This window comes from Leuciscus leuciscus (genome assembly GCF_965113295.1).
Source record: "Leuciscus leuciscus genome assembly, chromosome: 4".
Taxonomy (NCBI): domain Eukaryota; kingdom Metazoa; phylum Chordata; class Actinopteri; order Cypriniformes; family Leuciscidae; genus Leuciscus; species Leuciscus leuciscus.
In genome coordinates, this window is record NC_138728.1 from 17,979,497 (window position 1) to 18,007,293 (window position 27,797).

Sequence of the window (27,797 nt, forward strand, 5' to 3'; positions counted from 1 at the left end):
GTAGGACGTCCATAGAAATGCTCTCCAGCAGCGACACCGAGTCGGACTGATGAAGGACATTGTTATGAAGGACATTGTTATGAACTCAAAGGAGAACAATTTAAAGGCATAAAAATACTTCACGAAGAAACAGATTTTATGGATCCTATGCAAGGAGAACAATATCCTTGCATCAGTACATGTTTAAGTATGCTGTGTTTCTGTACTACTCTCTGACTTGTACGTTTCAAGTCTAAAGTTTCTGTTCACTTTAAAGGGCTCACTCAAAGCAGAGAGGTTGAGAGGTTGAGGGAGAGTCCACCACTGTGTTATAACCACACCTGATAGACTGAACACCTGTTTTTCAAGTCTAGACCAGTATTTTACTGGAAGGAAAAACAATGCAAACATTTAGATAAGGACATCCTAACTCGTTTTGCCTCACAGTTACTAAACTAAACAGTGTTATTTTTGTGTTATAAGTTCTTTATTAATCATTCTATATCCACTGAATGCAGTTTAGCAGTGAGGGAGACATCATTTCTATTAGCACATATGTGTCCGATTGGACATTATACGGTTTGAGCAGAGAAAACTCAGTGGGATAAGTTATTCAGCTCCAAAATATGATGCTTTAATGGGTTACATTCACATTTCAGGACTTCTCAGAAGCGAGCAGTGCTATTTTAGTATCATTGATATACTATTATAGTTTTTGTTTATATTTTAGATTATATATGTATAAGTTTCAATTTTAGTTAACCTTGAACGGAGGTTGTCATAGTTTGATAAACTTCTGGACAGTGCTGGGTAGATTACTTACAAATTGTAGTCTGTTACTGATTCCACATTACATTACAAAAATGTTAGTTAGTAATGTAATCTAGATTACTTATTTTAGGTCCTGTATTCTGATTACTTTTAGATTACTTTTGACCTAACTCGTTTATAACATTGATTTGAATTGATAATCTTGTACCATATTGATACAAAAAGAGAAAGAAAATATATTCCATTCTTTATTATCAACAACATGAAGTGCATTAAACATTACATGTGTGCAATTCCACAAACCTGGAAGATCTTCTTAACATATATAAGCAGTAGACTTTTATAGAAATTAAAATTTAAAATATAACAAAGAAGTAGAATCAATTAATTGAATAATTTACTGCCATTGTGAGAATGACATGTAATCAATAAACTGTAGTCTGATTACGAGTATTTTAAAATGTAATATAATCAAATTACAAGTACTTCATTTTTTTGATTACGTAACCCATATCACATGTAATCAGTTACTACCCAGCACTGCTTCTGGAGAATGGGAGACTACAAAATACTACTAACCTCATAAAATAACAATATTGACTGTTAAAGTTTCCCTGTAATGAATTTATTTTTATTTTTATTTATTTTTTATAAAAGATTGAACAGATCTAGCAAGCTTTACATAGTTTGAGCTTGAGAAGAGAGAAAATTTGGGATCTCTGGGATCTCTAAATGTATTTATAGGCTTAATATCTTGAGATCTCATTCCTGTTATAGACTATTAAACGGTATCAACTACTAATATTATTGTTGAATATATACTGACCAATATAATATGGATATGGTGTGTCTAATGTCACAATCAAATGCTAACAAACTGAACAATGTATTTAATGTGAAGAATGTGAAGAATTTTTGGCATTATACTATTTCTTTATATTTTATTTTGGCACTATAATGTTCTCAAATGTATTCTTTGGAATGTTTAGCAAGACTATGAATGTCAGTATGTAATTATTGTAAAGACTTTGTCATGTATGATTAAATGAAAAAATCGACTGAAGCTCGTTACCATGGCAGTATGATGCCTCAAAATTGTTATTAATGTGCATTTATATGAATATATCATCATTGGACGATATCATTGAAAATAAATTTGGAAACAACTTGCATAAGACACTTTCACGTCAGTTGTCTTTTCATTAGAAGCCCAGAAATGCTGATGCAGTTGCATCTGTTCACAGGCCGTCACATGGGAACGTTTGTCAGCATGTCCCCAATCTCACATGCAATTACCAATGGTCATCCCAGCCATGGTCATCCTTAAGCCTCACATACACAGTGAGCTGGATTAGTCAAAGTTAATATCAATAAGACGGAGTTGGTGGGGTGTGTCTGATCCCAGGCTGGTACAAAAGCCTCCTGAGGGTGCCCACCTCTTTCTTAGGTCCCAGTGTCGTGTGTCTGTGAGAAGCGAAACACTCGCCTGCACAGCAGACCAGTTGGGCATCCTGCAGAGTAGCTCCAGTCCAGCTCTCCTCAATAATCCATTCTCAGTTTAGTGATGGGGAATTCAACGGGCAGCACCGTGGACGACCTGCAGGCCGTTGAAATGCATCTGTGGTATAAGAAGTTCATGACTGAGTGTCCATCTGGTCAGCTCACGCTGCATGAGTTCAAACAGTTCTTCGGGCTCAGAGGTCTGGATCCAGAGGCCAATGCCTACATCGAGCAGATGTTCCGCACGTTTGACATGAACAAGGTGAGTGAAAGACAAGAAAACAAGATATAAAGTAACAGAGTGGATAGTAAAATTGGCGATGGATGCCTTTGAAAACTTTCTGCCAATAGTTCTTTCAAAGACAGCTTCAGCACAGCTGCAGTATTTTAAGCAGGCTATCTGTTTTTATTAAAAGGTTGGCTATAATATACTGGTTTTGAGGCTCGGTTTCCACACAAATATTAAGTATCACAACTGTTTTCAACATTGATAATAATGCAAAAATGTTTCTTGAGCACCAAATCAGCATATTATGATTTCTGAAGGATCATGTGACACTGAAGACTGGAGTTATGATGCTGAAAATTCAGCCTTGCCATCAGGAATATACTACATTTTAAAACATATTAACATAAAAAAAACTTTTTATATATTTATAATAATATATTTCACAATATTACTGTTTATTATATTTTTATTACCACATAAATGCATCCATGGTGAGTATAAGAGACTTTTCAAAAATATAGTGTGTGGGACGGTAGTGTGTGTGTATATATATATATATATATATATATATATATATATATATATATATATATATATATATATATATATATATATATAAAATCAATCACTGTCCAGAAAGTCAGCACACGTGAGTTTGCTATTTATTGAATCAGATCAGAGCAAAGCTCGGATCATACTGTGTTGTCTGGATCTATATTTATAGTGCTATATTTGGCACCTCATGTCAGCTTCTATGTACAGTGAATCATATTAATACAATGAATAATGAGCTTATCTATGAGATTAACATTTGGATTTGAGATATAGAATCCGATCCCATTCACGTGCCGTAACAACTAGTTTTCTCCAAGTCAAAACTTGTTTTCACAGTTGGGTCCCAATGGGATTTTTGGCATTAAAACTGTTTTAAGCCTCATGATAGTGTTGCTTTATCTTGATATGAGCATGTTATACAAGATTCCCAAGATATATCTTAATTATGGAATTTAATGAGTATGCCATTAAATATGAGTTTGTCAATACGCATCAAGCTAAATCTCTGCCCTTCACTGTACGATTGTGCCTCCCTCATCGCTCGGGGAGAAATCAATAATAGATCAAGCAAAAGACAAATTAAAAATGAAATCAACCACTTGGTGATGACAAAATACCCCCCAAAAAATTAAATTTTATCTTTATTCTCAATCATAAACTGTTAAAGTGTATGCTATTATGTTCGATAATGATCATTTGAGTGAATTTCACATTTTTTAAATATGAAATTATTTTTATCCAATTAATCATCCATGATTACACATTTCATACTTGATTGTATAATTCATTGATCAATTTCTGATAATTAAGTGGCACAAATTGAAGATAATTGAGTGCCTGCATTATAGTATCCTGATATTTGTTTTATAATAGAAATATCTCAAAGACTACAGAAATGTTATCTAGGAAATTAGAAACATTTGGTAACACTTAAAAATAAGGTCTCATTTGTTATCACTAGTTAATGTATTAACTAACATGAACAAACAATGAGCAATACATTTGTAACTGTATTTATTCATCTTTGTTAATGTTAGTTAATTAAAACCCAGTTGTTCATGTTATTGCATTAACTAATGTTAACAAATACAACATTAGATTTTAATAATGTATTAGTAAATGTTAAAATTAACATAAAGATTAATAAATGTTGTAGAAGTAGAGTTCATTCTTAGCTCATGTTATCTAAAGAAGTTAACTAATGCAACCTTATTGAAAAAAAATGGTTAAACTTCCAGGCTTTTATAGACTACTAATGCCAGTTAAAGCATGTCTATTAAACAAGCAGAATAAAATATCCACATGAACAAACCTCAAGTCCTACATTGCCCGTGACCTTCTCCCTAACACTGCCCTAGACAGTTGTGCCAAAAAGAGAGGTGACATTTTGAGGAAAGTGTGTTGACCTGAGGATTATGTCTGCGACAAGTGGCTGTGTCCGTCGCAGACCTTGGAATTGGCAGTAATCCTCCAGAGGGCACCCTCATCATCCTAATCGTGATCCTCATCACCTCCATCATCTAAATATGTGCAAGCATACGAGAAGAGAACAAAGGGCATCCAGTTGCTTTAGGATTCTTTAAAGATTAATGTGGGAAGTGGGAACACATACCTAATATAAACATTTTATAATTGACTTAATAAAACGTGGATAGATCCAGATGTGGATGTTGATTGGTGGATAGATCTCAAAAGTCTTTTCTTTTCCCAGCCCCCGGTTTCACAGACAAGGCTTAAGATAGTCTCAGATTAAAATGCATATCTGAGATATCTTAAAAAATGTCAATGCCATTGTTTTGTCTCAAGATGCACAACAGTAATATTTTCTTTTCTAAGACACGTTTATAAAAGCTAATTAAATACCCTTATTGAACTACGGCCTAATCCTGGCTTAATCTAAGCCATCTGTGAAACCAGGCCTGAATGTACTTGATCAATTTCTTGCATTGCTATGTAACATAATCCTTGAATAAAGCCATGAAGCAAACCAACCAGAGCAGACATTATACACAGTATATTTAAATAGTATTACATCATTCACAACGTAGCATGCACTCAAAAATATGTAGGCCTATATTTAAGATGTATTTGAATTGCATTTCAAATTTACATCCATTTGGAATACAGTTTTAACATAAATAAATAAACTTAATGTAATGCATATTTGTCAGTCATACATACAACTGTTAAGATTTCTGCACTCAAAAAAATCATTGCATAGTTTAACTATTTGCATACATTTTTTTTTATATAATAATTTCAAAATGCATTTATTCAAATAGCTTAGAATCTGCATAAATCGGTTCTTGGTGAAAAAGAGCAACAAACAATATTCAATTAGTTAAAAAAAAATCTATTTATTAATGTATAAGTATTTAAAGCACCGTCAGTTTATTAATACTATTACAGAAGTCTTACCCGTTTCATATTAGCAAATTAAGTTTATTAGTATGCTAAAATAGTGTAATCCAAATGGATGGAATTATAAATTATATTAAATTTGCAATTAAAGTACAATCTTACATTTAGGCCTATTTTTTTCTTGAGTGAGGTGTGGTCTCAACATTGCTTAAAATGTTCTTAAAGAGTTCATCTCTTTTGCAGGATGGTTATATAGACTTCATTGAGTATGTGGCTGCGCTCAGTCTTGTTATGAGAGGAAAGATGGAGCACAAACTGCGCTGGTATTTCAGACTTTATGATGTTGACGGCAACGGCTGCATTGACAGACACGAGCTCCTGAATATCATAAAGGTAGGAACGATAATATTAGTAAAACTGCACTAGACGGCTATGAGAATAAAAATAAATGATAGTACTCTTCATAAAAATGGTTTATTTTACGTTAGGCCATCCGCGCCATCAACGGAAGTGAGTCGCAGGAAGTGAGCGCTGAGGACTTCACAAACCGAGTGTTTGATAGGATTGACGTCAACGGAGATGGTGAGTGCAATGAACTCTCACACTGAAATGATACGCTTCCAATATTAAGAGAGAAATTCAGTTGTTAAAAGGGCATGATTGTGAACTTTTCTCCATTCATCAGGGGAGCTTTCACTGGACGAGTTTGTAGCAGGGGCACGCAGTGATGAAGACTTTATGGAGGTGATGATGAAGAGTTTAGACCTCTCGCACATAGTGGCCATGATCCATAACCGGAGACACAGCGTATAAGAGACTGTCCATATCCGTGTCACGAACAGAAAACAAGAGCAACTTGCACTCATCAAACTTCACCTCCTCTGTCTAATCCTAAAAACACAATCATTTCAAACAAAGAAGTTAAAGGGCCAAGAGATTAAATTGATGTGGGACGTCCCACATCTAATATACTGACTGTTTCCCAAAAACAGCCTTCTTGCTAGAAAGTGGATTCATGGGAAAAGAATCAGGATGTGCATTTAGAGGGCTTTATTTTCTTATTACTTTATTATTAGCAAAAAAAGAGAAGACTTTATATATAGACATATAAATATTTGACTAATAAGTGGTAGTTGACAAATACATTTTATTCAAAAGTTTGTGGATGGGAAGATTTCGTGGGCCTGACGTCTTTGAAAGAAGTCTCTTATGCTCACTAAGGACACATTTTTTTATTTATTGTGGAAACTGATGAATAGTTTTCCAATTGTTTTGAGAAAGTTCAAAATAACAGCATTTATTAGAAACCGAAATCTTGTGCAACAATGTAAATGTCTTTGTCTTCAAATTTGATCAACTTAGTGTCCTTGCTCAATAAAATTAGACATTCCTGTAAAAAAAAAAAAAAATTCTTACTGACCCCGATCTTTTGAACAAAAGTGTATGTCCACTTTAAAGTATTTTTTTTTTAATGAATGTTCAAGGGAAGGTGTGTATTTTTGGTAATGTAAAGGGTCACCGTTTTTAATAATTTTATCTTTTTTTGCCATTTTCAAAGTATTTTAGAGCATTTTAAATGTGATTTAGTGTCTCAGTTAATAAAAAGGTCAAGAATAAATGACCTATTATTTGAATATTAAAACAAATTCAAGAAAACGTTTGTTAAAATAGATCTAGATGAAGTATTACGCTGCGTGTCAAACTCTGTCATGTCAGGAATGTTTACTTTTTTAAAAGATACGTGCATACTATATTTAAAGCTTGCATATTTTAGTTTCTGCAGTGTATATAAGAAAGGACATGGCTTGTTCTGCATTGGTATAGACATTATGAAGGTGCCTTCTGTTGTAGGACTACAGGACCTACCATAAGCTTGTTAATGTACTGCTTGTGCTTCCATTTCTACATTAAAGACATAATAACTGAAACATGAGGTGTTTATTCAAGTTCATGCATGAATTAGTTAACTGCTGACACCAAAATGACCCTTTGTGTCTCAAGCCCCCGTCTTCTATCCAGACTACGTCATCTTGTGAAAACACGAGTCACATTTGGAGCCTTTTTAACCGTGGACCAGTTCTATGACACCTCAGTTTCTATGACAACCGCAATCTATTACCATAGAGACCTCGTGAGTCAGACGCAGCATCAGCTACCTCTCAAAAGCTGAATTAGCAGACCACAATTTCTAAAAACCTACATTTCAATCAATCACTTACACTCCACTGCACCCACAGTTCCTTTCTCCCAGATCCTCATTTGTTTGTCATTCTGGGTTGTTTGCCTACGTCAGAGAGGGTGATTGGTATTCATGCCAGCTTTGCCATCTTGTTGCAAAAGGATAAGGAGGTCAGTCCTCTGAGCTGAGCTACCCTTCTGCAAAGGATCCAAATAACACAAGACATATTTGTAATATAGATGCATCGATCATTTAAACGTGGTTGAAGGATTGTGTGCAACTGTGGTAGTACCATGAATCCTGGGAGAGATGTTATGCCAGGTTCCATGATGCAAAAACATCGCATGAACATCAGCAGATGGGAATAAAGCCTGATACATATGAATTATTATTTGGTACAATCAATTAGAAGTAGAGCTTGTACCTGTCATTAGAGCACATAACACACATTATGTACCAAACCACCTTATCTTACAGTAAAATATATATATTTTTAAAAACATTAGCAATGACGCATTAAATTGATCAAATGTGACAATAAATGTTGTTTTTTTAACTGCAGAAATTACACTAATTAAATTTTAATACATTTTAAAAGACAGCATATCACAATATAATTGGTTATACTGTTTTTGATTAAAAAAAATGCAGCCTTAGTAACTTAACTTAAAAAATTAAAAAAAACTTACTGACCCAAACTTTTGAACAATAGTGCATGAAAAGTAAATTGGACCCATTATTATAACAAAATATACAGTTTTTATTAGAACAATTTTAACTTGTCACATAATAACACACCAAACCCATCAAATTTCCCTTGGAGGGATGAGTATTTTCTGGTTAGACTAATGAATGCAGGAAGTTCCCGCAACATCATTTATTCATCCTGCAGTCCATTCAAGTAATCCCAAGTGATTTTGCCTGATCAGATGCCAGCTTCATATCCACTGCAGCAGGCTCACAGGAAGTCATACAGATACCGCTCCACATCGAAGCTTACAGTTCTAGGATGAAGAAAATAAAGAGAAACAAACTATTAGATGTGCAGCTAAAGGTTAGTAAACCAAATCAAAGACCCCCATTTACACCTGGAATTAATATCCATTTTAGGAAATAAGATGGTCAGAAGAACCAAATACAAGAGCAGTTTTGTGAAGGAGTAACACATTGACATAGACATCCTCCACTCGAAATCTGATCACAGAGGCGGATGTTACAATACAAGGTCAAAAGGTCTATCCATCTCACACTCACACACCTGGAGATTGCAAGAATGAAGTCCAGAGAAACGGCACATTTGTATTTGGGTGAGTCCAGCTGGTCATCGTGCCCCACCTGAGAGAGAAGCTGCAGAGTAACTAGAGACGAAATCTGTAAAACAGAAAGCAAACGACTGTACTTCTATATAGTATCATGACTTTATATATTATCTTTGAATGATAATGTTTATTTAACAAAATGTCATAATGTTTGACTGAAGTTCAAGTTCAAGTTCAGGTTATTCAGTTTTCTGAGCCGCCAAAAACCTTGAAGATCAATTTGTGCCCCATATGAAAATTATTATTATGAGAATAATTAGAATCAAGTTAACCTTGAAAAACAGACATACACAAGCACTTACAAAGAGCAATATCTAACCTATGAATGATTTTACAACACAAAAGAAATAAATACAGAAAATTCTCAAGATTTTAATGAGGCCTGGAAATCACAATTTTAAAATGGATAAACCTGATATTTGTCATGACTGTAGGAGCCCTACATACAATAAGAGCAAACTAATAACATAGTTTTGAGAAAATAAATGCTTTATGAAAATAAAGAAAGATGAAACACTGCCTCCCAGTGTCCAACATGATTCCAAGACTTGCTTTTGCTGCCACATTGCATACAAGACAATATATCTTATTGTCTTGCCTGAGCTAATTGACATGAATGGCATAGCTTGTTATTATCTGAAACACAATTTATATGCCAAACCTTATGATTTGCTCAAATGAAATTACCTGTGAGAAGACACTAGCTGTAGGTGCAACTCTGCTATCAACCACACTGTAGAATATGGCCAACAGTCTGTCAAGAGGAAAAGGCTTCGGCCCCAACAGATGGTTACTAGTCTGTAGCAGAAAGACAAAATCAGAGAGAAAAAAAGACAGATGACATTAATAAACCTGCAGAAAGAATAGTCATGAACAATAAACAACAGGAGAAACACCTCACCTTCTCATGTTTCTTCAAGAAATTGGTCTTTCTTATTTTCCCGTGATTCTAAAGGAAGGGGAAAAAACGCTTTTCTTTAGTAATCAGATGATTCATGAATGTGCAATCATGATTCAGTAAGATCTCTTTTGGACTGAAAAGTCATGTTTAGATGATAAAGAGGGGATCAGAAAGCTGTAATAAACCTTGAGGAAGAAGCGTCGATCTGTGCGGGCAGGGTTAAAGGATGCCAGGTACGCAGCAATCAGCAGAAACTTGGAGTAATACGGCAGCTCTATGTGAGCGTGTGCTGATAAACCTACAGGAGGAGAAAGAGACTTCTCATTGGGCTGATATCAGCAAAGGGAATTGATTTCCATTGGTCAAAAGGATACAGATTAATAAATCAAGAGCAGTCTCAAATTCCATTTGCTATTAACAAAAATTGTTAACAAATTAAGAAATGAGTACTTAATATAGATTTACAAAATGAACGTAATGTTTTTGGACACTTAATTTCATGTTATTTAGAATTGAATGAAAATGGCATAATATGCATATTTTAGCCACTGGAGGTCGCTTATTCAAAACGAAGGCGTAGCTTGATGACGCCATGATTTCGCGGAATCATGGGAGTTGTTGTCTTTACCTCTACAGCCGGTGGAAGAGAATCCGACGGGACTCGGGTAGAAATCATGTTCATGGATGAGCTAATGTATTAATGATTTATTAACTTTACTGTAGTATGAAGCAGGGTGGGGCTGAAAGCCGCTGGAGCGGAACGAGGCCACTGGAGCGTTTGCTAATGAGAGACAAGCACGACACACGACTCGAGAGAATGCTTCTTCCAGTAATGCGTATGTGGGGTAGCGCAGCGTTGGAAGTTAGAATGCTACTCTGTGCGAATATGTTGAGCTATATAACAATGATTCGTTTTCTGTCAATGAATGTATCCAAACAGTTGCTCACCTATCTAATAAAACAAACAATATATTAAAGCGTCTTTGGTGTTTCCATGGTTTCTGCAAAATAAAAACAGAAATCCAGGGTAACGCAGGTATGATGTCATTAATAGGCGACGCATGGACACAGTCTGTGTCCTGGTTAAAATTGCTTATTTCTCTGGATTTAAACATTTGGGATAATGTAAGTACACAAGTCAACAAAATATATAATATTGTTCTAGTGGTTTATTGGATATTTTAATCCAAAAATCTTACGTATTGTGCATTTAATAGTTAACATTTTTATTAAATGCAAATAGCTGAACTTTAGAGTAGGACTCTAAAGAGTCTTTATATACATCTTTATATGTCATTTCATAATTACTTCTATTGTCTTTTGAAATATGGTTACTGCCAAATGTTCTGACTAAAATAAACTTTAATGTCATTTCTATTGAAACTTAACTTTGAATGTAATGAACACTAAACCCACCACAAAACCCACCACTACCAAAATCATTGTGAAATGACTCATCAGGGCAGCCCATCAGATAATGTGCTGTCAGAGGATAGATATAAGTAGAAATCTTGGCACTCTATCCGATTTTTTTGCAGCTCTGTGCAACGCCAGCAGATGGTCTGAGAGGGCATGACTGTCTGAACATGCAGAGTGTGTGTGTGTGTCTGTCTGTGTACCTCTGAGCGTTGTGGCCTCCTTCTCGTCCATCTGCTGCTGCTCCCACTGCATGCTGAATGCAGTAAAGCCAAACACACAAACAGTCAGTGACTGATGACACACAGCTCAAGCACAATCTCAACTGTGAGAAATCACACAGCACTAACAGACCTGGACACCTCTCGGAGGTAAACCGTCTGCATGGCTCGGTGCAGATGGGGCTCAATGTTTTTCCATAACTTGTGAATATCACTCTCTTTGGCTGAAGGAAACAAAAAAGATGATTTCAAACTCTGTATACTGACACAAAAAGTTTAGCATTTAAAGGGACAGGTTAACCAAAATTTTAAATGAATAGTCAATAATTTCAGTTTATAACAATTGTTTGGTGCGTCCATCACACATAGTGTCATATGGCTTCAGAAGATGGATGGGCTACTTTATTGGTGCCTTTTTCTCATTTTTGAAGTTTAACAGTCCCAGTCCCCATGCACTTTCATTGTATAGAAATGAACAGCTTTTTTAGACACATTTTTGTTCAATAGTAAAGTAAAAATATGTGTTTAAATGGAAAAAAATGTATATTTCGGCTGAATTTAAATATTTTACCTTCTCCTTTCTCCAGGGGTTCACAAAACTTTGAGAAATTCAAGACAGCCTGTTTAAATACAAATTATAGTAAATATATAAAGCAATTTAGCACTACTTAGTTTATTCTGACTTTGTGAAGTGGGTGAAAGATGCAAAAACACTTTTTACTGGTTTATGAGCACCTTCTACATCATAAAATTCTTCTGTCACAAAATAACTGCTCCTTTTATAGACTCAGACAATTTAAAGGACGTGTGATCTCACCAGGTGCCTGAGCTCCCTTAGATCCCTGCACACTGAGAAGAAGACCCCCAGCAGGATGTTTATGTAGGAAGCGTAGAGTTCAGGTGTGTAGGATGGGTGATGATCCCGAGACAGAACCTGCACAAGCTCCGCTGAGGGAACAGAAAAACAGGTTTTTAGAAACGTTTCATCCATCCAATATGAAGTATGTCATCGACCCTGTTTGATAGGGATGCATCGAATGTTCGGCAACCAAAATTATTCGGCCAAAAATAGCAAAAAAAGCTCTTTAATTTGACCTAACAATGACGTTTTTGACGCGATCAAATAGCAACCAGCGTGTGTGAGAGGCGCACACGCTTTAAATGCAGTAAACATGTCACAGTGTGGAAGCATTTTAAAGTGTCCGAGAATGACGTAAAAATGCAGACATTTGCAGACACTTTTGTGCTGAATTGTCCAAGCACACTCAAATGCAAGCAAGCGCACCCTCAGTTGATACTGTAATAATATATTAGCGAAACAGATTTGGCAAATGCTCCAGTGCATATTTGTGTTTGCGCTCTGGAGAATGTCAAATACGTGCAAAAAACGTGTTTTTGCAGCGGTGAGCAGTGTAGCCAATCACAAACATAATTGTTGATCTCTTGAACGCAATGGTGTTTAAGTTAGTTAAATCCACTCACAGCTTAAAACGCCAGTTTTTATTCAGTGCTGAGTTATGCAGGTGCGCAAAACCTCTCATTAACAAAGTGTAGACACGATGTAAGCAAGAGATTTATTGTGCATTGTTGGCAGCTTCATTGAACTTTGTGAGATTGCGGTGAACTGACAAAGCGACAGCGCTAAGTGATTGTAAAAGGAGCGGTCTTTGCTTTTGAGGCTACTACAGCCTATATATAATCCATTGAGTAAAACTATTGTTTTTCATGCTGCCAACTGCATGCTGCAAAGTTTCGGAAGTGACTATGATCTACATAAATGCTGGATTCACTCTGCATGGGACAGAAATATGACATGTTAAAATAGTAATGCATTAAAGCATTTTAAAGGTAGACTAATAGATTTATAGAAAAATAATATTTTTGAAATTCTAAATAATCTTAAATGTCTCACTGTACACTGCTATGGTGGAGCCGTTGCTTAGCCTACATCTGCACTTTACTAGAGCACCCTCAGTGATTCAGAAGCACCCTCTGTGATTTGATTCTGGAACCGGGCCTTTAGGCATAATAGGCAAGGGGGGCTCAAAGGCGGCCAACATTTTTTTTTTTTTTACTAATTTGTAATTGATTTTTCTTTGAAAAGCAAGACAAAAAAGTAAAAAGCATTTTATTTAATATATGCAATGGTGGAAAAAAATTGGCAAAATAAATGGGGGAAAATGTGCAAATCGTGTTCGGTATTATGTTTCATCATATTCAGAATTTTCATTTCGCTTCATCCCTTCTGTTTGCACATCATCTCAGGTGAAAGTCTCTGATTTTGTGAATGTGTGATTGAAGCCTAAAAAAGCCCATAACATGCACTTGCAATTTTAATCTCATCACAAATGTGACGTTTCAAGCGAAATCATCGTTGTTATATAAACCCTGGGGCCATTGACAAATCTGATCTTCATTCATATTTACATGAACACGCTGGAGAGCTCGTTATTACATAATCATTTGTCATTTGCTTCCTGTTCCCTCTTACCTTTACTATAGTCTGGAAAATGAAAGAGCAAAGGTTCAAAGCAGCCAGTGTTGGGCCGAAACTTTTCCCACACAATCACGCTGAGCAAGATAACAGTCACATTATCATTTACCTGCCACAAAGAGAAAAAAGGATGAATAGCCAGAAGTTTGGATATTCACTATTGCACGATAAAAACTGCACAAAGAAGTCAGATGAAGAAATATGACAAAAGAATGGCACCTGTAATATATAAATGCAAAACATTCAAAACACAACTCATCCTCTTATAACACAAACAGAGCTTGTAACTCTGTTCTTACTAATGTAATAAACATTATTAAGATTGAGTGTATACCAGTTCCTGTAGACGCAGAAGAGCAGGAAGCAGGCTGAAATCCATATCTCTCATGCGCTCGGCTCTGTCCAGAATCTACAGGGATATTATATAACCTTGAAGCATCATGTCATGGCTACACATCAATGCACATCTTAAATAATAACTTCACCAACCTAAAAACAATGTGTTTATCCACCTTATTCCTGACGACCTTACCGCGTTTTGAATTATGGATGGCACTTCCGGTTTGGGGAACTTCCATTCAAAAAGGCTGAAACAAATCATTTCAAATCATAAGGTTGCCCTACAAATAAAGCTGATCCGTCAGTTTGATTGGATGAGCTGTCAATTTTCCTTCATGATTTATTTTCATACATCATGAGAATAACGTTATACTTGTTATTTTAACGTGACATGTTATAACAAGAATATCTATGGCAAGAGGTCTTTTCAGTCGCTGCTAATGCTGAAGTTAATGAACATTTTTTATTAAGGCAACATAAGTTACATAGAGTGACATTTAACCCGTCCGTTATTGCTGTGGAAAGACTCGCGCTTTTGGGGTTATTTGGTCTGTTGAAATACCTTGTTGATGCTTTTACACTTTTAAAGGTGCATTGCGCAACTTTTCATGTTAAAAATACCCGTTTTCTAATCCATACATGCTTAAACAATTGCCTGATGGGCTGAATGAGCCCTTCTCTGATCACTGCGATTGTCTCTATAATCCTGTACAGTAAAATAAATAAGAGGGATTCGGGTCGGAATTTGAGACTGGGCGTGACGTCATGCGCGTTCACGGCACGCTCACCTGGCTGTCTGGCAGGTTTGTGTATTCGCCGCCATTCTCCGTAGAAGATGGATTCTAAGAGACCGGCTTGTAGTTCATTTCAAACACCAACGCAAACTCCACGTAAGATAAAAATAAAAAAAAATAAAACTTTTGTTGTTGCAGTTTCGCTTGCCGCCAGAGGGGGCATAGTTCTGCAAAAACTCAGAGACTTGCGCAATGCACCTTTAAATTTCCTTTTAATGTTAGATGGTTGAAGGGTGAGTAGATTAATGTCATCTCATTGTGACGCTTTTTTTAACGTATTGCGTTCATAGAGCGAGCCTTTAGTTTTCACTGATTGTTTACAGCTTAATGGAAGTTACACCCATAATTCGCGCAAAGCGTCACAGGGCGTGGGAATAAGCTGGATAGAGCATTTCATTAAAGTGTTAACTCTAAACAGACACTGCTGACAAATCTGCAAACATAAACAAAAGCAATATACATTATGATGACAAATGAAATGAAAACTCACTATATAGCGTGTCTGTGTAGCAGGTGTGCTGGAGCTCATCTGTTTGTACAGTCGCACAAAATCTGACAAAGACGGGCAACGAGGGAGCAATGCTGCAGAATCTGGCCCGAAAAAGGCAGACAACACCTGGTGAAAAAGCAGTCCACCGGACACACACTCTACACAGTCCACTGAAGCATGGGGGAGCTGCACAAAAAACACACGCTCAATGTCGTTCACTTATTTCTCATTACGCAAACACTTTTACTCAACTTGCAATACACTTAATATAGGAAAAATTCTTAACCTGAATTCAAGCTGGAACCTTCAGTTAAAGGGATAGTTCACTTTGAAATTAATTTTTGGTATGTTTTAGCTTACCTCAAGGGCATCCAAGATGTAGGTGTCTTTTTTTCCGCAGTAGTTTCAATTTTGATATTTTTAGGTCAAATCGTTCTTGTCTGTCAGTCATATAATGCAGGTCTATGGTCACTGTCTCAAAGAGCATGCACAGAGAAGTCCAAATTAAAACAATTCCCCGTCGTCCAAATGAAACAATTCCCCATCGTAAGTACACATTGATGGCCTAAGACACGAAACGAGCGGTTTGTGTGAGAAAACGAACAGTATTTATATTGTTTTTACCACTTATACACAGCCATGTCCAAGTGATCTGATCTGACGTGTACGCAGACTGGTGCATAGATATATACACTAGATGTCGCCTTAAAGACATTCGTTCCAATGAACTGCCGTAGACAAGGCGACATCTAGTGTATATATCTATGCACCAGTCTGCGTACACGTCAGATCAGATCACTTGGACATGGCTGTGTATAAGTGGTAAAAACGATATAAATACTGTTCGTTTTCTCACACAAACCGCTCGTTTCGTGTCTTAGGCCATCAATGTGTACTTACGATGGGGAATTGTTTAATTTGGACTCTGTGCATGCTCTTTGAGACAGTGACCATCGACCTGCATTATATGACTGACAGACAAGAACTGTTTGACCTAAAAATATCAAAATTGAAACTACTGCGGAAAAAAAGACACCTACATCTTGGATGCCCTTGAGGTAAGCTAAAACATACCAAAAATGTATTTCAAAGTGAACTATCCCTTTAACAAACCCAGATTTTCAATCACTACTGCAATCACTTCACGACTTTTCAAATCTGAATAGACCTTTCCAAATGATCCATTTTCACCATCTTACCTCCAGATCTTTCATGATGCTGAGCACCACATGACTCTTTCCTGTTGCTCTGTGGCCATAGATGAAGATTGAAGGATAACTGTATTGATCTGGCTGTTAAGAGACAGAGTAACAACAGCTAACATTAACTCTGCATGGTACACTAAAGTAAAATTATCCAAAATACAGCAAAAACAGTAATATTGTGAAATATTTCTACTATTTAAAATAACTGTCTACAATATGAATTTATTTTAAAATGTAATTTATTCCTGTGATGGCAAAGCTGAATTTTCAGCATCATTGCTCCAGTCTTCGGTGTCACATGATCCTTCAGAAATCATTCTAATATGCTGATTTGCAGCTCAATAACATGTCTTATTTTTATAAATTGTAAAAACAGAACTATTTTTTTCAGGATTCTTTGATGAATAAAAAGTTCAAAGAACAGCATTTATCTGAAATAAAAATCTTTTGTAAGATTACAAAATGTCTTTACTGTCACTTATGATCAATTTAATGAATCCTTGCTGAATAAAAGTATTAATTTCTTTAATTTCCTTCCTCTAAAATGTTAAATTTTTACTGACCCCAAACTTTTGAATGGCAGTGCATAATGTTATAAAAGTTTTCAATTTCAGATAAATACTGTTCTTTTAAACTTTCTATTCATCAAAGAACTGTTTTCAACATTGATAATAATCAAAAATGTTTCTTGAGCAGCAAATATATAAAAATAGCCATGTAAAACAGCTTTACACAATAATAACATAACATATTATATTATACTATAATATAATATAGGCATTTTACTTTTTTATTGAGAACATTGTATAAACGAAGCAGTCTCAAAACGGAAGAAATAAACAAGAGAGAAAAAAGGTATACATGTAAATATATATGGGTTTAAGAAAGATCGCAATAGATATTATTTCAATTGTTTTTAAAGCCTTTTTGTTACATGTGATAGAAACCGTACCAAAGCAATGCATAGAAAAGAGGTTTCTGACTTGCGATTTGAAAATGTACATATATGTATATAAAATTTTAACAAAAAGTTTTGTTTTTCTGTAAATTTAATCCAAACATTTTCCTAAAGTAAAGACAAATCTTTGTCTTAATAACTACCCCTACTTGAAAAATCTTTCCACAATAATTCGAAATATTGGCAAAGCCAAAAAGAAATGCACTATAGTCTCTGAGTGCTTTTACAAAAAGTGCAGTTTGTATCAATCTCTTGTACAGGTATTTCACTCACCTGTCCCATGAGTGACAGCAGTGACGTCACCTGTGTCTCCCTGCACGGCAGTCTGTCAGCCAGAGAGCGCAGTGTGTCCTCAGGGTAACCAGCACACTGCAGCGTCACAGACATCCTCTGGTTATAATAAAACATCTGTATTAGTAATGTTAAACATATGCGGTAGTGTTTAGTATTCTAGACAACTGTGCATTAACGTAAAGGCGCAGAACGCAGGGGTCTTTAAACTAAACGGCGAAAAACACTGAAAAGGACAGAGACTCGACGCACAGCCGTTCAGCTGATGCATACATATAAACCAATAATAACTAAAACTACAAGAACACATTCTGTGTGATAATATTTACACGTGTTCAAAGTAGCAAAGCGTAAATATACGACACTTTCCAAAAGAAACTAGTCAAAACAAGCTAAATAAATACCTATTACTGGAGCAGATGTTTTAATGAGAAATTACTGATTTTATCTTTCAGTTTTCGAGACACAGAAATCCTTTGCTGCAGGATAAACTTCACATCAGTTTCCCCGCGCGGTTCACTAGTCGACGTCAAGAGTGTGCGTCACTTCCGGAACGGGTGTGGGATTTGTAGTTCTTAGCGTTTTAAATCATAACGCTCTTGAATTAATTTTTTTAAACGTTTAAAATCGAGAATCTATATACTCATCAGCGTCAAAGTAAACAAAAAAAGAGCAGACATAATTTTGGAGAATTTATCGCCAGCTTCTCTTCTCTCTAGCTGCTATGCGGACGGGAGAGTGACAGACAGACGCAGACTCTATTGGAATATTCGGGTGTGCCAGAAGAAATCTGCGCTGTTCGCTCGAGCCATCTCCATCATCCCAACGAGCGCGTCTCATTGAGATCTACACGCTCGGCATGAATCTCATCCCAGCGTTTATTCACTCACGCGACATCACTGTGGTCAGCTGTAATGTGTTTTATTGCTTTGCGATGTGCGCTCGGGATTAAATCGGATGGAGCAGTGGTACGCCGTTAAGCCAGTAACCGAGAGGAAAGCGATATTTGCGTATTGCAACTGCCTGTGCGTGTAAATCTGAGAAGAATGGACACGCAAAATATGATGCAGTGTCTATTTGTCGTCATCTGAACATCCGTTATTTCCCTTAAACGCATCAGCACAGCAAGATTTAATCACGGAAATCCGCTTCATATCTTGTAATAGCCTCATGGAAACAACGATTTGGACTGTGTAAGGTAGATACATGTTTGTATAAATACATATTTTATTATATAAATGTCTTCTATCTCTTGATTGTTTGATTGTTCACAAACCATCTAAGTATTATTAATTTATTCGGGTCATCATTAAGTATTCATACTGACATTTGCGTTGGGAATAATATCTCTGATGCACTGGAATGCGTCTTCTTCATATGAGCTGTGTCTTAATATGAGTTTAGTCATAATTTTTTTTGCCGTCTCAAGTGTGATTATTCACCTTAATGAGATATTTTGGCTGAATGATGCAGAGGCATAGAGACTGAATGAGAGGAGAGCTGGAAAAGAACATAATTGGAGTCACGGACAGACTGCCACATCCACGCTCAACGAATCGCTGTGGCATCTGGCACCAAAACTGCTTAGTCTGTCGCGACATCTGTGAGCTGTTCTGTCTGTACTTGAGTTTAGGTGGCACCCCAAGCAACGTCTAAAGAGGACTGAGTCCGGATTGAATCCAAAAATGACCTGAATCTGGATTCATTCCAGAATCCAGATGCAATCCAGACAGGATCTGAATCCAGTCTCAATCCAGATAGAATCTGTGAATCCATAAAGGAATCAAATCTGGACTCAATCCAGATTGGAGCTGAATCCATGCAGACTAAATCTGTAAAGGATCTGAGTGCATTTCGAAACCACAGTGGATCTAAATCCAAATTGAATCCAGATAGAACCTAAATCTGGACTGAATCCAGATAGTAACTGCAACCCAGTCTCAATCCAGATAGGAACTGAACCCAGTCTCAATCCAGAAAGGGGGGGTGGCGCAATGGATAAGACACATGCCTTTGGTGTGAGAGACCCGGGTTCGAATCCACTGTGAGACACCAATGTGTCCCTGAGCAAGACACTTAACCCCTAGTTGCTCCAGAGGCGTGCGACCTCTGACATATATAGCAATTGTAAGTCGCTTTGGATAAAAGCGTCAGCTAAATTAATAAATGTAAATGTAAAACCTGAATCTGGACTGAATGTAGACAGGACCTTAATCCAGACTCAATCCAATCTAGGCCTAAATCCAAACTGAATCCAGATAAAACCTAAATCTAGATTCAATCCATATCGGACCAGAATTCAGCCTCAGAACTGAATCCATAATAAATACAGGCTGAACCTACTCCAGTTTGAATCCATAAAGTACTGAATAGTTAAAAAAAGTGAAATATTTTATGTGCGTGTTGATTAATTGCGTGTCTTTATGGTTGCCAGATTTAGTCACAAACCCAACTAATTTCATAAAGTTATAGCCTACAATGTTGTGGGTTGGAGATGTAGTCCCATCCAATGATCAAAAATATAGGCTAGGTAAAAATAGATAAAATCAATTCCCATGAGATTTTTTTTATTATTATTTTGCTTTCTATTTATACACTTAATTACATAAAGAGCAGAATCGCATGGGATATACACCTGGCAACCAATCATCTAATCCGTCAGCCGGCACTCACATTTTCCAATTCATCCTGAGCCTTTGAGGATTGGGCACTACCAGCAAGAACCAGCCAGGTGAGATGTAAAATTTTATCCAATATCTTAAAGATGTGTATTTCTGAAATATATTTTCCCCCAAATGTGAAGATATGGTGTTTGCATATAAATGTGTATTTGCAGTGTGTGGAGACTGTGGACACACAACCACCATACAATGAAAAAAATCCATTCACACTTTTTTTTTAAATCCTCAAAAAGTCTAAACACTCTCAATAATCAAGCGTTTGGATTTTCTGAGCAAAATGATGTCATAATGCTCATGCTCCGCCCATGACCACTGACGAACTGTGCCGTATTAGCATATTTCTGCCCTCAGCCATTCGACACGCCCCACGGAAGAGAGGGGTGGGGTAAGCAGTTGCTCATTATCATTTAAAGAGACATGCACCGAAACGGGTCGCTGTGAACAAAGCGGTTTTGAGGAGGTAAAAAGGGTGTTGTTTTACTCAACCATTGAGGAATTTTAACCAAAGTATATTACAAACTTTACATGAACACCCTAAAGAATCATACCAACTTGTGGAAAATGGGCATCCGATGACCACTTTAAATAATCGGTGGTGAGTTTGATATAAAGGTAGCTTTGTAACGCAAACATTCTAGCCAGTTAGCCAAATACTAGTTATCACAAGGTTTGCTGTTAATGTTAGTTAATAATTTCAAGTTTAGAACAAAGTAATCGAAATGTTCTTGTTTCTGAACATTTGGGTGTACACCGTGTGCGTGTGGCCTGTCGCGAGTCATATTATACATTTATAACGTGAGTACAACCGATGTACACTTAAAGTGAATACACAGGCAGTGAAAGTTGCGGCGAATGAATTCCCGCGTCTCGGCAGAAGGTGATGTTCACAGGGTTTGATTTTGCGCACTCGTTTTCATTCACTCCTTCAAGCCAACGGTTAATTTAGTTGTATATTTGATATCCGTTTGATATTCACGAAAATGGCCATTATAATCCCTGTTTCTGTCACTTTGGGTGCTTCTCATTTCTTATTTGTGACAAATCAGGTTCTCCCTCGAAATCGGGTCTCTGTTAGGACCCCCAAGCAATCTCAAATTAATTTTAATAGGTAACTTAGGCCTACTCTCTTTAGTGTCTGATTACAATTCCTACAAAATCATGTTATGATGATAAATCCAGTTTGAATCACTTTAAAATGTCCATTAATATCTGTATTGGTTAGCATATGCACTAGCATACAGATACCGATTGGCCTGAAAGCTTGTATACACAGATTTGCACCTACTGTACGTGTATTCACAGTCATCTTTAATGTAATTATGTGTTAAATTAAGTGTTAAATGCCCAAATATTTCAGTTATAAAAGAACAATGTAATGATATTCAATCATTCACTTAATAGGCTATTATTATTATTATTATTATTTATTCATTAACATTTTATCAAGTAAAACAAATTACACTCAATTTGTTTCATTATGCACTATATAGTAAGCTATGCATATTTTAAATTAATATCGTTTGTATGAACTACTAATCATAGCTGAAAGACACCCAGTTTCGAGGGAGGACCCAGTTTGTCATTACATCGGGTCACGGGCTGGAGGACGGAGGAGTGAGGAAGCATCAATGTGTGTATTGAGAAGCACCCATACTCAAGCCAAACCAATTTGGAAATGCATGAATAGCTTTTCTTTGCACCGCACAAATCGGAATTTTAAAGATCAGATTTTTTATCAGCCCTATAAATCAATAAAAAAGTTTAAACCTTTCTCGTTTTTAGATCACATCAAATATGAAATGTTGCTTAAAAAAAATACCCCTTTCATGACACACATCTCAGTTTGTGAAAAAATTTTCACACCTTTTTTTGTGTAAATGTATGTAATATTCTAATTCTATTGAACTCAAAGATCATGGACATGAAAGACATGAAATCAACTGTAAAACACTCTTAAAATGCTCATGCTAGCCACCTTTTTTACAAGTAATAAATGAAATAAACAGATTGAATAATTAATATGAGAATTCAATTATTTCATTTCAACTTTTTTGGTTTTTAAGTTGCACTTAAGTTGCTAGCTTGTCATTTCTGTTCTTTGAAATTTGTTTTCTTTTCTAATTATTTTGGTTTTATATATTGGAATTATTTTGTAACCTTTTTATATGTTTTAACTGATCCATGTTTCTCTTTGTCTTACAGGTAAAAATCCTTGGTGAAGTCACCAGATATGGATGGGTAAAGTACTGTATCTAAAGTTAAAATTGCTTGGAAATAAGATTAGAAATGCCTTTCTCTTGCAAAGTGTGTCAGTACTCTGTAGAGTCTATTCCAGAGTTTGTCAGACATGCAATCTTGCAAACTATAGATTCTCTTGTGGATTTTTGCAGTGTCCGTGTAACTTCAAAACTGCTGTTGGCCTTCGTACACATATGTATCGTAACCATTTCAGCAGAGCCATAACAGTGGCAGGATAGTGCAACGTAAAAACAGGGCCCTGAATCCACATGTGTCCAGAATTCATCAAGGAATTCACCAATTATGACTGGCAGAATTATTAGAGTTAGGTAAGACTTAAGTACTGATTCAGTAAAGAAGAAAGATTAGTCAGTGTAGTTAAAAAAAAGTGTCAACAAACAAAAGACTCATTTCAATATTTGATCTGCTTTTATTGGGAAAAATACAAGCATTACATTTAAATGGAATCAGGAGCATTTTTACATTAATTGTATCAAGCAGGAAATTCAGAAAGTGGATGCATTGTGAAATGAATATCTCTGTGTAGGTCTATGCAGTGTTGAATATGTTTTTCATTTCTTTCAGGGTGTATGTACAGTTGTTCATCACTGCAGCGTGCTGATGAGTATCGCTCTTTCGCTTAATACAGAGGTAAGTACTATTGTTCATATACAATATTCTTCAATACAATGTTCAGCTATTGAAGAACGCATTCAAATTCATAAAATGAGCTTTAGTTTTTGAACATGGATCGAGGAGATCAGGATCTTAGAATTTAGTTTAAAGGGATAGTACACCCAAAAATGTACTCACCCTCACATAGTTTCATTCTCATTTAAAGGCATTAAGTTTTGGCACATCTCCTGGTTGAATGTATTGTGGTTCCATATACTGTAAATTAAATGAAAGCTGTTTATCACATTGATGTCTGTCAAGCTGTAGTGCAACTCAATTTTTGTGTTTTGTTCTCTATAGGCAGCAAAAGTCTGGGATCTGCATTGGCCCTGCCAAGTCTGGAGAGTTTAATGAATTCAATTTTAATAAAAGTTTTTAAACGGACTTCTGAGTGTTGTCATAATTGAATATCACTGTGTGAAATATTTTTTGCATACGAGCCTTTATATTTCATTCTTTTTTTAAGCGTGTAACAGATTGTAGTTAGTTATAATACGTTGTGTATATATGTGAATATAAAAACTACCGTAATCAATTATACTGCATAGTAACTTTACAGTATTTTAAAATACAATGCAAAAGCAAGAACTGTAATTCATTTGACAGTATAAATATACTGCAAGTTATTATACAGTATGCTGTGAACTACTGCAGTCATATTTACAGTAATTTTTACGATTTTACGTAACTTTTTTACAGTGCATCTATGATCCCAGGGACACCTGCAGCGATGCTCCCAGCCACGGAGGCAGCCAAGATCTACCAGACCAACTACGTCAGGAACTCTCGTGCCATCGGAGTCCTGTGGGCCATCTTCACCATCCTCTTCGCCATCGTCAACGTGGTATGTTTCGTTCAGCCCTACTGGATCGGGGACGGCATGGACACGCCACAGGCCGGCTACTTCGGCCTCTTTCACTACTGCATAGGAAGCGGAATGTCCCGGGACCTGACTTGCCAGGGGAGCTTCACAGAGTTTGGCTCCATCCCGTCTAGCGCCTTCAAAGCGGCGTCTTTCTTCATTGGGATGTCCATGGTGCTGGTCCTCTCCTGCATTGGCTGCTTCGCTCTCTTCTTCTTCTGCAGCACAGCCACTGTGTATAAGATCTGCGGATGGATGCAGCTGGCAGCAGGTGAGTGAGCGAGTGTGACTGCACATCATTTGGAGGTTTCCCAATGCTTACTGATGTACGAGGAGCCAGCAAGGCTGGAAGTTACAAAAATACAATAAGTGAAAGTGTACAAACATATATTCAATTGGCATATGTTCTAATATTTGCAGCTGGCATTTCATAATATGTTTAGTAAGTTTGTTAGGCACCATGTAAAAAGAAAAAAAATACATGGTACTTCAGGCACTGCACCATACAAAAGTTTGGGGGCCGTAACTTGATACTTTTACCCCCCGGTTTCACAGACTGAAATGTATGTTTGAGCTGTTTTAATTGAAAGCAACTTGCAGTTACATCCTGTATCTTAAAATAAGCCATCGTTTTGTCTCAAGATGCACACCAGTAATATTTTTTTTCTAAGGCATGATTATTAAAGCTAGCCTACTTAAATGTCCTAATTGAACTAAGGCCTAATCCTGGCTTAATCTAAGCCCTGTCTGTGAAACCAGGGGCCAGTTGCATAAACATAGTCATTATGGTAAGACTGTGTCTTAAGAACTAGTATGATCAACTAGAAGTTAGTTAGGGGTAATCAGTCTTAATGTTCGGTGTCAAATTAGACCAATCTACGTTTTTAAGTTACTGACTTTAAAAAGTTATTAACAGTTTTAAAGAATAAAATTGGATGACTAACTTGTAAGACTAGTCTTAACAGTTTATGCAACTGGCCACAGGCCTTAACACTTAAGTTTATACTTTTAATTCATATTTTTATACAGAAAATAGGCATTAAATGATCAAAAAAGACATTTATAATATTACAAATGATTTCTATTTCAAATAAATGCTGTTCTTTTGAACTTTCTATTCATCAAAGAATCCTTTTTTTAATCACTGTTTCCACAAAAATATTAAGCGGCACATCTGTTTATTGATAATAATTAATTTTCTAGTAGCAAATCAGCAATTTCTGTAGGAGCATGCGAGTAATGATGCTGAAAATTCAGCTTTGCCATCACAGAAATAAATGACATAAAAAAAAAAAAAAAAACGGGCATTTAAAATTTTCATAATATTTCACAATGTTACGGTTTACTGTATTTTTGATCAAATAAATGCAGTTTTGCTAAGCATAAGAGACTTCTTTCAAAAACACAAAATCTATACTCCAACTTTTTAACAGTAGTGTACATATATTTTTAAATTCAAGCATTTTCAGTAGTCTCACAGTCTCACAAGTCGCTTTAGATCTTATTATAATCTTTTATACAGTACATATCATTTATAAACCCCATATAAACCCCAAATTTGTTCTCAGACATTTGGTACTCATGGTATATGTTTTAGATATACCTAATTTATTACATTTATTTATTTATCTATGGATGTATAATTCTCTTCATTAAAATAAGACAAACATGCTTCCGATGTCATTCTGTGGATGTACAATTCCTCAAAGATTTCAAGCATTGTTAATCAAAAATACTGCATAATGAGCCCTTAGTTTACACTGCCATCCGTTTGATCACTACTGAGTGGTCTTTTTGGTGCATTCCTCAAATGCTTGCAGAAAAGCTCTTCATAAATCTGACCCACTACCCATTCGATGAATCCACAGTGGACGAGATTATATATATAAATAAATCATGCGTACCACTTTGTTATCCTTAAATTAAACAGATGAGCATGATGAGAAAATGAGCTCAAGCACTGGATGTCTTTTTTTCTTCTGTGAAGGGAAAAACAACTCCAGATAGGCTTAGTCAGTTTATTTTCCCCCAGCTGACCAATGCTAAACGTCCTTAATATTTTTCATAGATGTTTTACAGCAAAGATGTAGTAGTTTCATGTTGTTTAATGGCCTCCGAGAGTTGGGTTTGGTTGTGTTGCGCTCTGAAAACGGGCATTTAATAGGGAGTAATATATGAAATGAGCAGATGAGAGAGCTCAAGTTGTGTGAAGTGCATCTGCACACATTGCTTTTATCTGAGGCTTTGGCTTCAAAGGTTTGCATGAGTAGAGTCAGCATTAAGAACATATATCACCCTGCATGCTAATATTTAACTCTCACAAAAAAAATTTTGGGTTTGTGTTTTTCACTCTTTTCCTGTTCATCTGTATTCTTGACAAGCTCTCTCAGTATTTGGAAGTTTAAATGCTCCAGGGTTCCATTTAGTTTGATGTATTTTCAGGAGTGACTGACCGCCCTTGCTGAATGTGTGTGTGATGGTCTATCTATGCTCTCTGTCTATTGGGTTTTGCTGTTGGAAAGGAGGGATGCACCACTGGAGAATATGTCGAGCGCTCTGTAAACATTTCATTTTTTTTACCAAAGGTAGAAAGACAGGGGTTGACTATTTTTGTGCCTTGCCTCAGGGACTTCAGGTGAGTTTTGAAACTAATTCACAGTTGTGGAAAAATTACTGTCATAGGAGGCCTGTGTGTAGATGTCAGAGCAAAATGACACACGGTGTTCTTGCTACCCTCCATTTTACTTCCTGTAGCTGTTTATAACAATTCTGTCATCATGTACTTCATGCTATTCAAGACCTATATGATTTTTTTTCTCTTCTGAGAAAATGTCCAGGCTGCTCTTTTTTTCATGCATTGACGTAATACAATGTTTAAGGGCCATTGAGCTCCAAAAATGTGATGTGATGACTAAAACAGGCCAAACATTAATTCACTATTTGCTAAAAATCTTTCCCTTTATTAGTTCTCAAATCTCATATTGTGTCATATGCAAAAATATAACAAAATAATACAATTATTGTTATGATTAATAACAATAATAGTAGTATTATATGCATATATTTGATATGAAACAGTATATTTAACAATAATAAAAAAGTCAAAATATAAAAAAATACAAAAAATAATATTTATATTATTATTATTATGACTAATAATATTATTATAATATTATTCATTTGATTTATATTTAAAAAATGGTATGATATAATAATAACAATGTGTATATTAATAAATTAGATAATGTGTGATATATATATATATATATATATACACACACACACACACACACACACACACACACACACACGTATACATATATATATATATACACATAT

General features: G+C 35.9%; 3 protein-coding genes across 3 annotated transcripts in view; 2 read left to right on the forward strand and 1 right to left on the reverse strand.

The window, feature by feature from the left end:
• Window positions 1–1,761: 1,761 nt before the first annotated feature.
• On the reverse strand, window positions 1,762–18,546 carry orc5 (origin recognition complex, subunit 5). The gene is made up of 17 exons (XM_082168274.1): window positions 18,407–18,546; window positions 17,985–18,101; window positions 16,748–16,840; window positions 15,549–15,734; window positions 14,260–14,334; window positions 13,923–14,034; window positions 12,249–12,379; window positions 12,003–12,051; window positions 11,565–11,655; window positions 11,414–11,466; window positions 9,980–10,092; window positions 9,795–9,842; window positions 9,581–9,691; window positions 8,833–8,945; window positions 7,615–8,578; window positions 4,441–4,554; window positions 1,762–2,347 (listed from the first exon to the last, which is right to left on the reverse strand). Exons 2-15 carry the CDS (start codon window positions 18,096–18,098, stop codon window positions 8,533–8,535), a joined length of 1,335 nt encoding a protein of 444 aa, XP_082024400.1. The 5' UTR covers window positions 18,099–18,101; window positions 18,407–18,546; the 3' UTR covers window positions 1,762–2,347; window positions 4,441–4,554; window positions 7,615–8,532.
• guca1aa (guanylate cyclase activator 1Aa) lies at window positions 2,315–7,621 on the forward strand (the record flags this gene model as incomplete). Its single annotated transcript, XM_082168328.1, has 4 exons — window positions 2,315–2,512; window positions 5,639–5,788; window positions 5,884–5,977; window positions 6,081–7,621. 4 exons carry the CDS (start codon window positions 2,315–2,317, stop codon window positions 6,206–6,208), a joined length of 570 nt encoding a protein of 189 aa, XP_082024454.1. The 3' UTR covers window positions 6,209–7,621.
• A 517-nt stretch (window positions 18,547–19,063) lies between the features above and the next one.
• lhfpl3 (LHFPL tetraspan subfamily member 3) overlaps window positions 19,064–27,797 on the forward strand; it is a 49,758-nt gene continuing 41,024 nt past the window's right edge. The window contains exons 1-2 of the mRNA XM_082168326.1: window positions 19,064–19,200; window positions 24,296–24,729. Of these exons, the coding sequence (XP_082024452.1) occupies window positions 24,303–24,729 (427 nt within the window). The 5' untranslated portion in view covers window positions 19,064–19,200; window positions 24,296–24,302. The remainder of the gene's footprint in view (window positions 19,201–24,295; window positions 24,730–27,797) is intronic.